Source organism: Rissa tridactyla, chromosome 8, assembly GCF_028500815.1.
Source record: "Rissa tridactyla isolate bRisTri1 chromosome 8, bRisTri1.patW.cur.20221130, whole genome shotgun sequence".
Taxonomy (NCBI): Eukaryota; Metazoa; Chordata; class Aves; order Charadriiformes; family Laridae; genus Rissa; species Rissa tridactyla.
The window spans coordinates 4,288,457-4,300,353 of record NC_071473.1 but is presented as its reverse complement, the minus strand read 5'-3'; the positions used below and the strand labels follow the sequence as shown (position 1 = coordinate 4,300,353).

At 58.2% G+C, this 11,897-nt stretch overlaps 1 protein-coding gene across 5 annotated transcripts in view; it reads left to right on the top strand.

Annotated features, from left to right (window-relative positions):
• The first annotated feature begins 484 nt into the window (after window positions 1-484).
• Window positions 485-11,897, top strand: part of RADIL (Rap associating with DIL domain) — a 26,963-nt gene continuing 15,550 nt past the window's right edge. For 3 of the 5 annotated variants that reach the window (XM_054212518.1, XM_054212517.1, XM_054212514.1), the window contains exons 1-3: window positions 490-622; window positions 5,148-5,252; window positions 8,330-8,888. In XM_054212518.1, the coding sequence (XP_054068493.1) occupies window positions 5,217-5,252; window positions 8,330-8,888 (595 nt within the window). In that variant the 5' untranslated portion in view covers window positions 490-622; window positions 5,148-5,216. Of the gene's footprint in view, window positions 623-5,087; window positions 5,253-8,329; window positions 8,889-11,897 lie in introns of those variants that run through there. The other 2 variants (XM_054212516.1, XM_054212515.1) reach the window with 2 other exon arrangements.

The window sequence follows — 11,897 nt, the reverse complement described above, 5'->3', positions numbered from 1 at the left end:
GTCGTTCCCAGAGGGTGCCTGGGTGGCAGAGCCGCCTTCCCACCCACAGCGTAACCCCATCGCGCAGAGAAACGCGCGTTTAACCGAAGAGGAGAATTTTTAACCGAGGGAGGCAGAGCATCGGCGACCACCTCGTCTCGAACGACTCCCCGGTGCAGTCGCGATTCAATCCCCTCCCGATTACAACCCTCGGCCCCTGCGCAGCCGCGGGAGTCCCCAGCTCGATTTTGGAGCTTTTTTTGATAAAACCAGTTCAGCCAAAAGCCCGCAGCCGCCGGCGCAGCCCTGCCTCTCCCGCTCCCTGCCGTTTTAACCGGGCACCGGCGGGGAGAACCGGCCCGTTCACACCGACTGCCTCTCCCCCCCCTACCCCGCCTCCCTCCCGCCCGTGTCGGGGTGCTCGGCGCTGCGCGTAGCGGCGGGCGGCCGCGGGGGGGCGCCCCATCTCCGCTGGGCTCCGCTCCGCCCCGGCGGCGGGACGGGACGGGACGGGACGCGCCGCGCAGCCCCGGCGGCTCCGGGCGCTGCAGCCGCCGGGGGCCGCGCCGAGGCCGCCCCGCCGAGCCCCGCACGGTGAGTACCGGGGGCGGGGGGCGCGCATCGCGGACGGACCCTACCCCAGGTAACCCCTCCCCCCCCCATATTTTTTTTTTTTTGGGGGGGTGGTGGGGGTGGTGGTAGGGGGGCAGATCACCCCGGTAGCATCCCCGGGACACCCCCGCCCCCGGGAGCCTCTCCAGGTCCCCCCCGCCTGCTGGGACGGGAATGTTTGTTTCTCGTTCCCTGGGGAAGGGGAGGCAGGAGGGAAGCGGCGGCGGGGCTTGAGGCTTCTCCCGTTGCCGTTGGAGACCCGACCTGCCCCGCAGCACCGGGCGGGCAGGGGGGGCTGCGCTGGGGAGAGGCAGCGCCTTGGGATCCCTGTCCCCTTGCCGGGCACCTGGGAATCCTTCTCCCCGTGGCACAGCCCTTGGGATCCCTGTCCCATTTCACACCCCTGGGGGGTCCTTGAGCCATTGCACGCCCCTTGGGATCCTTCTCCCCATGGTGTACAGCTTGGGATCCTTCTCCCCGTTGCATGCCCCTTGGCTCCTTGTCCTGTTGCACGCCCTTTGGAATCCTTCTCCCGATTCCGTACCCCTTGGGACCCTTCTCCCCATTGCACACCCCTTGGAATCCTTCTCCTGATTCCGTACCCCTTGGATCCTTCTCCCCATAGCACACCCCTTGGATCCTTGTCCCATTGCACACCCCTGGGGGTCCTTCTGCCCATTGCATGCCCCTTGGATCCTTGTCCCGTTGCATGCCCCTGGAGGTCCTTGTCCCATTGCACGCCCCTTGGGATCCTTCTCCTGATTCCATATCCCTTGGGATCCTTCTCCCCATAGCACACCCCTTGGATCCTTGTCCCATTGCACACCCCTGGGGGTCCTTATCCCATTGCACACTCCTTAGGATCCTTATCCTCATTCCATACCCCTTGAGATCCTTGTCCCATTGCACAGTGCTTGGGATCCTTCTACCCATGGCACATCCCTTGGGATCCTTCTCCTGATTCCATATCCCTTGGCATCCGTCTCCCCATTGCACGCCCCTTGGGATCCCGCTGCCATTCCACACACGCCATTTCACCTGTTTTCAGCTGCTTGTGATTGTCTTGGCATCCCAGGCCTTGGCAGGGAGGTGCTGGGATGCTCCGCATCCCCGCGGGGCTGGAGCAGTTTCATGCTGAGTTGTAACTTTAGCAGAGAAAACTCAGGGGAGTTTGCTACTTGCTCGGGAAGTGCTTATTTTCAGCACTCTCCAGGATCAGTTAATTATCACTGGAAAAAAAAAAAAAAAAAATTATTGCTAAGATCTTATAATTAGGCAGCCTACCGAGACTCTGCTGCTCGGAAGGCAGCAGAAAGCAAATGCTCTTTGTGAAGTGTTTCTTGCGTGTGTGTGTGTGAATAGAACTGCCGGGGCAGGGGGCTGGCGTTCCTACTTGCGCATTACCGGAGAGCTGATGCACGCTGGCGGCTCAAAAGACCTTGCAAAAATAACGAGAGGGGGGAAAAAAAAAAAAGAAAAAAAAAGCAAGAAAAGAAAACCTGTTAAAAGGACTCCTGTTGTCCTCGTAGAATTGGGTCCCGAATCATTATAATGTGTTTGTGGAGCTATAGCTGCCTTTAAGACAAACTGTTAGTCCATCTTTGCAGGACCGGGATTGCCTTTATGTCCTGTTTGAGCGGTCCCTGGGCCGTGGGGTCCAGGGCGCTACCTCAGGGTGCCTACTGCTAATAATAACGCGGTAAGGAGTTTACCCGCTCCAATCCGGCTAAGGACGGCGCCGAGGATGGCATCGACATTTGCAGCCTCCAATCTGTCCCTAGATTAGACGGATAAAACTCCCACAAGAAAAGGTTGGGCTCTGAAGCGAGGATTTGATCCGGAATGGAAGGGAGTGGGGGGCTGTGGTTCAGAACGGAGGGGTCTGGGCTCTGCCCTGGCAGCCTGGGCGGGAGGGACGGGATGTGCAGAGGGGCAGGATTTGGAGGCGAGGAGCGCACGTCAAAGCCGCCGCATCCAGGGTGTTCTCATTTCCTTTGCTCTCCCGCTTATAATTTGTTCCACATTGCAGTGCCGGGGCGGCCTCTCCCTCCGTGCGCAGCATCCAGGCTGCGCTCCTTGCCATTGCACCGAGGCTGCGACGCCAGTGCTTTCTGCCTCCCCCCCCAGCCAAAAAAAAAAGAAAAAAAAAAAAAAAGGGAATTCTTTCTTTCAAATAGAGGTCTGGGGAAATGGCTTTGCTTTTCTGGTTGCTGTTCTGGGACGGTTACAGCTGAAATCTCACCGCCCGGCCGTGCAGAGCTGCGTCTGCTCCGGGACGAGCCCTGGGGAAATTCCAGAAGATTAAAAAGGGTTTTAATAGCGTTGCTGCTCATCCCAAAAGGGAGTAAGATGACCTGGTAGCTACAGGTTGATTGGCTTGATAGCATCTCCCCGGGGAGAAGAGGGAGAAACCTGGCTCAGGCTTTAATTGATTAAAGACTTCACCAGGACTAAATCCCTGCCATCCAAGGCAGCTATATGGAAAATAACTCCTGGCAAGTCAAAATGATTTCAGCCTCTGATGCGAGAGGTGACTCTCTGGCTGTAATACACTTTTACAAAGCATTTGAGTTATGCGAGGTGATATTCTTGTAAAAATCTGCACTTTCCAATATTAAAAGAGTCAGTCCAGGCCAGTATTTAGTGCCGACGTTATACAGTGTCAAGAAAGCTCGTATTAAATAAACCTGCTCCATTTCAAAGGCAGTTATCAGAGGAGATTATCACTGCTGGGCACTGCTAGCTGGTAGCATGCCCTGGGTGTTTCAGTGCTTTTATCGCTAATCTGGAAGGAGATAGAAATGATTTCTGGAAAAACCTGGGGCTGACCCAGAGCTTGTACAAATCCGGCCGGTAAACCGGGCGAGCGAAAGGCATCCTAACTGGAATGGAATGGAAAATGGAAATCTTCTCGCACCCAAAAATAATAACTGGAGTTATACGTGTTTTCCTGTCCCTCATCCGGACGATAAACTGACCACGCACCGTTTTCGGCCGAAGCTGCTCGCAGACGCTGGGAGAGGTGGCGCAGGGGCTCACCGGCTCCCTTCTCCATCGGGGGCAGCCTTGGGGGAGACGGGGGCGCAGGCGGCTCCGTGTCTGCCCCCATTTCTGTGCTGGAGAATTGAAGATGTAACGGGAAATTTGGCACCGGAAAAAAATAGCAGTTATTCGCATTTTGAGTCAGGGCGCTCTCAGAACTGCATTTGGGCTCACAACAGCCAAACCCAGTCTCTCCGTGTCAGCGGCGGAGATGCGGGAACCGAGGGGAAGGGACGGAGAGGCTGCAGAAAATGTCTTAACGGCGAGAGAGGAGGTGGCCATCCAGTTATTCTGCTCATAAATCACCTCAAAGAGAAACAAGGGGTGGGGGGGCTTGGTTAAAGCATCTAAATACTCTCGCAGAGGAGAAAAATACACGGTGGCCAAAAGCTCGTTAATTGAGCAGAGAAAAGCGTGACAAGAATCAATGTCTGGCAGCTGAAGCCAGACACATTGGAAATAAGGCATAAATATTTAACCGGCGGGAGCGATTAATCACTGGAAGAAGCGTCGAGCAGCAGAGGCGGCTTTAGCGTCCCTTTGCCTTTCGCACCACGACCCTGTCGCCCGGCAGAAAGTTCCCCCCGTAGCCCCAGCGCTGGGCCAGCGAGAGGGGCTGGACCCAGCCCACGCCGAGGCCCTGATTAGGTGATTTAATTAGGTGGCGTGTTTGCTTTTAATGGCGGTGGAGCCATGGAAAAGCGTATTTCTTGTGCCGTGCCGGCTCGTTCTGAGAGACGCCCGTGAAATCACCGCAGGCGCTTTGCGGGTGCTTCTTTGCTCTTTCGGTTATCGGTGGTCGTGTTCCCGCAGACCGGTGCCGGGAGGTTGAGGGGACGGTGCTTGGTGGCTCTCTGTGATATCCAGCAAAATAGACTGAGATTCAGGAAAAACAAATCTCGGTGAGCATCCCAGCGTGTTGCGGCTGCTGGGGGGAAGGAGTTGGTCTGGGACTTGCTGTCCACCCATGGGCGAGAGGGTCCCCAGCCTGGCATCCCCTGGGACACGTGCGCTTGGGAGACGGAGATGAAGGTCATGGGGTTGTTTCTGGTCCCATCTCCTCCCCTTTGCCTTTCCTTTCTGATAGCGTTTCTTTTCCTCTAGCTATTCTCTCCCTGCCCCTGTGCGATGGGGTAGGTGCTGTTGGTGGGCATCGCCGTGGCTGGCTTTGCTCCGTCTCCCCCGCGAGGCTGCCGCATTCCTGCTGGGACGGAGCCTGGGCTTGGGGTTGGGCTGGTCATTCCCATCTACAGGCTGTGGCTGGATGAACACGTGCAAACATGCCCGTCACCGGCCACGCGTCCCCCGTGGGTCCCCAGGGGTCAGCAGCCCTCCATGTTTAGTCGGAGGCAGGGGGATATAGTGAGGTGCTGGGCTACAGGGGGCATCTATGTGGCTCGGTAGCCCGCATGCAAACGTGATGCACTTTGGGAGCGGAGTCGCAGCATCTCCGAGCCCTCCAAAGCCACCGCAGTGTGAGCGGCCCAGGACTGCTCCTCCTCTTCCTCTTGCAGAGACGCAACAGACACCCACCTGGGATGATGCACGACAGAGGGGAAGGCCCGTTTTGAGGAAGACGATGAATGGAAGGAGAAAAGGCACGTGAGAAGGATGGCAAGGTAAGGGGAGGCTTTGCGTGGGCGGCTGGGTGGGGGCAGCGGGAAGGAGCTGCTCATCCGCCCTGGGAGCAGGAACCTCGGAGCCCGCAGGAAAGTCCCTGGCGGTTGCAGAGTCAGTTGTGGTGATGGAAGGACATGTGGTGGCCACGTGGATACCAAAAGCATTTGTCATAGCTCCGCAGAACGAATACAGACAGTGCCGGGCAGGGAAAATAGGTTTTGGTGTGGCCCGGCACAGCGTGCGAGGAGGTGGAGGAAACCTGATAGAGATCCCGCCGGGAGGCAATCACAGGGTTTTGGCTAATTCCTGTATAGTTGTTAGCGGAGAAGATGTGCTGAAGTGCTGAGTGCTGAAGAGAGGGATGCTTTGGCAAGTCTGGTTCATGTCTCCGTAGCCACAGGCGTTTGTCCTCCGATGGCACAGCCGGGGAACTGGTCCAGGAGCACATGTCCCACCAACCTGCGGGAAGATGTGCCCAAACAGTCAACGCCTTTGCCGGCTTGTCCCCAGGTAGCCGGCTCCAGCTGGAGCATCCCCGCTCCCGCAGCAGGACCCAACAGCATCGCACCTACCACAGTTTTCTCTTCAGGCTCCTCGGAGATGCCGGTGACTGGTGTGCCCGAGCATACAGATGAGCCCGTCTTGTTACCATCTTACCCCACCCATTCGAGTCCTCCACATTACGCTGTTTTTGGGATAAGGCTGCAATTTCTCAGGTGGCCTGGGCTGGTGCCTGGTGAAATCCCACCGGTGTTGCTCCAGATGTTGAATAACAGGGTGACCAGGTTAGAAGCGTCTCTCAATCCAGTGGTCTTATTTTTCCCCCCCCAAGAAAAGCCTTTGCCCCCGCTCTCTGTAGAAGTTGCATTTGTTAGAAAGAGCAGGAAAATGGCTGAGCTATAAATAGCATATTCAAAACCAGGCAGGGACCTGCGAGAAGCGAGGATGGTGTCTCCGTCTGTGATGTGGGTTTGGAGGAACGATTTTACCAGCAGCAGACGTTTCCCTTTGTGCTGGAGGTTGTTCAGGGCGGAGGAGATTAAATCCGCGAGTTGAAAACAGTGATTTGATGACAAAGTTTCGTCTTTTGCATCCTTGATGGCGGGGTCTCGTAGGGACACTGGGGTAGTTTTTCGTCTGCCCGATGCTAATGAGGGCTGGCGGGGCCCTGCTGGCAGCCGGCGGAAGCCGTTCTTCAACCCGACTGTCTGCCAGTGCCCTGACCTGCTCCCCAGGTCGGGTCTGCCCGGCGCTCCTGGGAGATGTCACACGGCAGACGCAAAGGGTTGTCCCCAGGGATGTCCCCAGCAGCAGCTCAGCTGGAGGAGGAGCAGCAGCGTGGGGGGAGCTGGAGCCTCAACCCCATCCCTGCCTCAGTTTCCCCGGTTGCAAGGTGGGAGCAGGAGCAGCCTTCCCCAGACCCAGGGGGGTTTGGTGAAGCTGCTGGGGAGCCAACACTTGGCTCAGCTGGCTGGGTACAAAACATGAGCCGCTAAGCCCTGCTTTTTGGGCTAAGGCCGGTTTCAGCGATGTGCCAGGGCGGCTGCCGGCTCCCTCCCTGCCCCGCAGCGCCCAGACGGCCGCTGTGTCCTCGCTTTTGGAGCCAGCAGGTTGGCAAGAAGGACAAACCCCAGCATTTTCACAGTCCTGGTGGGAGCGAAAACCCCCGAAAAAGGGATGACTGGGGTACAGCAGGGTCGCACAGCTCCCAGGCACGGCCTGCAGCCTTAGCGCTTGCTGGTGCCTCAGTTTCCCCATCTGCGGCATCCAATGGGCCTCCAGTCCTGGCGTGGGGAGGTGGGCACCCCGCAGACATGCCCCGTGCGCAGCAGGGAGGCTGTTTCTGGGTTAGGAGGTGACCTCTTCCATTAGCAGCAGGGACGCTTTTTCTTCCTGGATGAGATGGTGGTTTGGAGGCTTTCCAGGGCCGACATCATTCTGCCTGATGGCGCTGGGTTTGCTCCGGCGCCGAGATCCTGTCCGGGCGAGGTGGGGCTGCGGATGCGGAATGCTGCGGGCACCCCATGTCTCGCTGGCCACGCACAGCTGGATCACGCCGACCCCTGCCCCACGGCGCTCCCGTAGCTGCGGGCGGGACATTTTGGGGATCCCCTGTGTATGCACCGACTCGCTGCCTGTTCCCTGCACGCTATAAATCTGGAGGTGAGGGAAATCCGTGTCCTGTCCGGATCAGAAATGCTCAAATTCTCTTTCCGGACCTTCCCCAGCGGCGGTTCGTGGCGCAGCCGATGGCGTTATCAGCGCCGTGCAAGCGCCAGGTGTTTGCGCATCCAGGATGCGATTTCACAGCCGGTCCCAGATGTCGGCGGTGACATTGGGCAGGACTACTATCCATCTAAAGCCAGAAGAGCGTTGTGGTTTCCAGCCCGTTCCTGGCGACCAAGGTGTCGCACGGCCATGGCCACGTCTCCTCCGGTCACTGCCACCCCGAGCAGCCTTGCCCTGGCTAACGCGACAAGGGCAGCGTTGTCAGCGATGCCACCGCGTGCTTTAACATCCTCCGCAAACTAGCAGCAGCCGAGAGATTTGCCAGAGTCAGGACATTTTTAGAAAGGCTAATTAAAGCCCATTTTCACCCTGTGCCTCTCGGTGAGCAAAAGCATTTAGCGGTGACCTCGGAGTGATTGAATTTGCACTTGAGCTTTCTGTTTCACCTCTAAAAAATGGGATTGCTCCGTAAACTCGTTAAGGAAAGTGACTCTTGATGCCTTGGCTCCTGACCAGGATGGGCCCCGCTGCGCTCTGCTCTCCTCCCGCTGCATTTTGCTTGGGCGAGAGGGACCTCTTAATACACTTGATGGAGAAATTTGGGATCACTCCAGGCTCTGTTTTCAGGGACAAATCCATTCTGGGCTAACTGTGCTGATGCCGAGGAGCCCGGCTGAGCTCGGCTGGGTTGCACAAGGGAAGCAGCCCTCCCTCACCGCTGTCTCTTTCCACCTTGGAGGTGACAGTGGTTCCTCCACAGCCACCGGCTGGTTCCTGCTTGCCCTTCCCTGCTGCACATCCGTCCTGCAAACTGCTGATCTTTCTCTTTGTCCTCTTCCCTGCCCAGCTGTGCCCCATGACGACCTCACGCACGATGTTTTATGGGTCCTCCTCCACCATGGCTCCACCATCCAAGAACCGGCTGAAGCGCCAGAGCCGAATTTTCTCCCAAGTCTTGTACCGGACGTTGAGCTACAAGGACCGGAGCTCGACCTCCGCTTCCCCGGCAGCCGATGAGGATGACCCGGCCGAGCTCTCCACCCAGCTCTCGGCCCCTGGCGTCCTGAAGATCTTCGGGGGCAACATCTGCGCGGGCACCAACTACAAGAGCGTGTTGGCGACGGGCAGCTCGGGCGCGCGGGAGCTGGTGAAGGAGGCCCTGGAGCGCTACGGGCTGAGCCAGCTCAGCGCCGGGCAGTACGCCCTGTGCGATGTCATCGGGAAGTTCGAGGGCCCCGAGAAACGGTGGCAGACGGAGGGGCTGAGGGTCCTGGGTGACCACGAGAAGCCGCTGCTCATTCAGGACCTTTGGAAGCCCAGGGAGGGTTTCTCGCGGCGGCTGGAGCTGCGCAAGAGGGCAGAGGTGGAGGAGCTTGCGGCCAAGGATGTGGACACCACCACCGCAGGTCAGAGCCGGGCGCGGGGCAGGGAGAGGGTCCGGGGAGCTGCCACCCACCCCCCCACCCCGAGTTGCCTGCGGGAGATGCACCCCACACCTTTTTTCCCCATGTTTTGGGCACAGGGTGCTGGTGCAAGCGCTGGGTGGGAGGAGAGCTGCGTTTTAGCTGCAGAGCTCTTGGGTAGAGTTGGTACTCAGTGCTCTCCTGCATAAATTTGGTACTTGTGACCTCAAATATTTACCCCAGCCAGTCTAAGGGTCCACACCAAATCCCCAGGTGCAGCTGGGCAGCAGCAGGCAAGACCACTGGTGTTGCCCATTCCTCCCATCACCATGAACCAGCATCCCAGCATCCCACGCCCTGGCGCAGCTTCGTGCCCGGCAGAGCACTGCCCTGCTGCCCCATCTCCCCACGGGCATCCCCCAGGCCAGACACCAGAAGCGATTAAGCAAAATGAAAAGCTAATGAAGAGAGAGCAATGTAGGGCAGGAGAGCCCCCCCTACCCGGAGGTGCCTGATGGAGTCCAGGGCTGGCAGGAGGAGATAAGTGCATCATTAGGAACCGGCAGGTTAATAAGTGACACCAGCGCAGAGTAATGAAGTTTCCCTCCTTCCACCTTCAGCTAAAAGCCCTGGGAGGACGAGGGCTGAAAGGTTTAAAATCAGGTTTTTAATTGCATGATGCCCTTGATGGGTCTGACCTGCTGATGGAAGGGTCTGTATCAGGCTCGGGAGGTGTCGGCCAGGGATGGGCGCCAAGTGGTGGAAAGGGTTGTGATTGTCAAAAATAACCTGAAGAGAGTGCAGGATTACCCCAGGCGCTCTGCAAACAAGAGCCAAGGCTCCCCCATCGGCAGCAGAACAAATGACCTGACCTGTCCCATGCCCAGTGGGCTCCGTCTGCTTTAACGAGGGCTAGACGGCGTGAAGGAAACCAGCTGTGGGCATTTCGGGGGAGGGCAGAGGCTGCTGGAGCCCCACCAGCTGCAGTTCGCTGTTGCGATTTTGCCTGGGTGCCCCAAAATCTGAGCGTGGAGTTTGGTCCCCATCAGCGCGGGGAGCTGGGGCTGGGCTCACCTCCTGCCTGGAAATGGGAAGGATGGAGGAGCGGTGGAAAGCAGCCCCTGCCCTCATATTAACGCTGTGCGGGGTGGTCCACTGGCACCTGACGGCGAGACAGGGCACCCTCCATCCCTCGCCATGTCCCATCCTTGTGTCTGCTCAGGGAGGGGACGCTGCAGGACCGGTCCCAGCTCGCTGCACGGGATGCAGAGACAGAGGGGCTCGGGCCAGGGAGGGAGCAGCGAAGGTGGATGCTCTGCTCGTCTCTTTGGCTTTCTCCAGCCGGGATCAGAGAGCAGTTAAGCGCTTTGGGAGAGAGGTGACTCTAAAAACAGCTTCTTTTGAACAGAGGAAAGGGCAAGAGCCAAGCGCGATGGTTATAGCACACGGCGGGGAGGGCCACGTGGCAGCTCCCTGCCTGAGCCCAAGGTCACTTCAGCTCTCAGCCTCAAATTCTTCCCCTCGGCTGCAATGAGTGGCGTTCCCACCCGGGGACCTGGATCCTGGGTGGGCTGGCAGCAGTGGGGAGGGTGAGGCTCCCACCCAGCTCCAGGCTGCCCGGCGCGGGAGCCGGCAGCGCCGAGCCGGCCTGGGCTTGGCACCCTTCGGTGATTTCTGATGGAGGAGAAGTTCCTGACCGGATCGTGTGCCCTGGCGCTGGAAATAAGCCCATTACACTTTCAATGTGGATATCGCTTCATTTGTTTTAGCACTCCTGGGCGGGGTGGTGGAAATTCTCTATTTTTTTTATTATTTTTTTTTTAACCTTCAGGCATTTTCCATAGCTGACCAAGCTCTTCCGAGACAGAAAAACCTACACCCACGTTTGTTTAGGCTGTCTGCTCTGCAGACTACACAGCCCTCATTTGTCTCACCGTTTAGAAGCCGCACTCCCGCGGCCCTTTATTTTGGTGGCAGGCTCTGTCACCAGTCTCTCCTGGTGGCGGTGGCACTGCCCGGAGGGATGCTGCGGGGCTGGGACCACACTTTCCCACCCCATCCGCGAGATGCCGGAGATGGATAGGAGTGATGCAGAGCATCTGGGGGAAGGCACCTGCTTCCCCCTCATCTAGCACCTCAAAGAAACACAAAACTCCTGGTGTGATGGGGACTGACTGCGAGTCCCCTCCACCGGGGTCACCCTTGTCACCAGCCTCGAGCTGGCAGAGGTCCCTTTGCCGAGCGTCAGCTGCCTGCCCAGGGTGGTGGGGCGCTGGTGTGGAAAAATGCAGCATCTGTGCAAAAATAAAGCGACTTTGGGCTTGCAGCTCCCTAGCGGGGGAAGGAAAAAAAAAAAAAAAAAAAAGCACAGGGATGCTGCAAAGCAGGATCCCCAGGGAAATACCTGCGGGGCCCTTCCTGGCGCAGGGCATCACCGGAGCGGCACGGCTGGGACCGCTGGCGTCGCACAGGCTGGTGCGTCGCTGCCTGCCCCGCTGCTGAGCAGGAGGCCGGGGGAAAGGCTCCACAGCCACCCGTGACCTGTTAGCAAATAGCTTAGGAGTTTTATCTGCTCAGTTACCCATTATCCTAATTAGCTGATTAGCTGCTTCCCACTGGGGAGGAAGGCACTCGCCCCTCGTGCCACTAATCAGCAGCACAGGTAGAGCATCTCCGCAGTAAACGAGGCTGACGCCCTCTGTCACTGCTGCCCCTGGCCCCGCTCCTTTTCGGGAGCGATGAGGCAGCGACTGGGGAGCATCTGGGGAAATCACCCGCAAATTAAGAGGTGCTGGGAGACGGGTGCGGCACTTGGCATCTTTACGGCATTCAGCTTCCAAACCAGCCCCATTTCGCACCGTGTCCTGAGCTTGCAGGGCCTTTCCCGGGAGGCTGGAGGCTGAATCGCGTGCACGCCTTGAGAAACTTAGGAGTTAAGCTTATTGTAGCGAAAGATGCTCTGGCAGGTACCTCTGTGGGTCTGGCTTTGATATACCTTAGCACGACTGCATC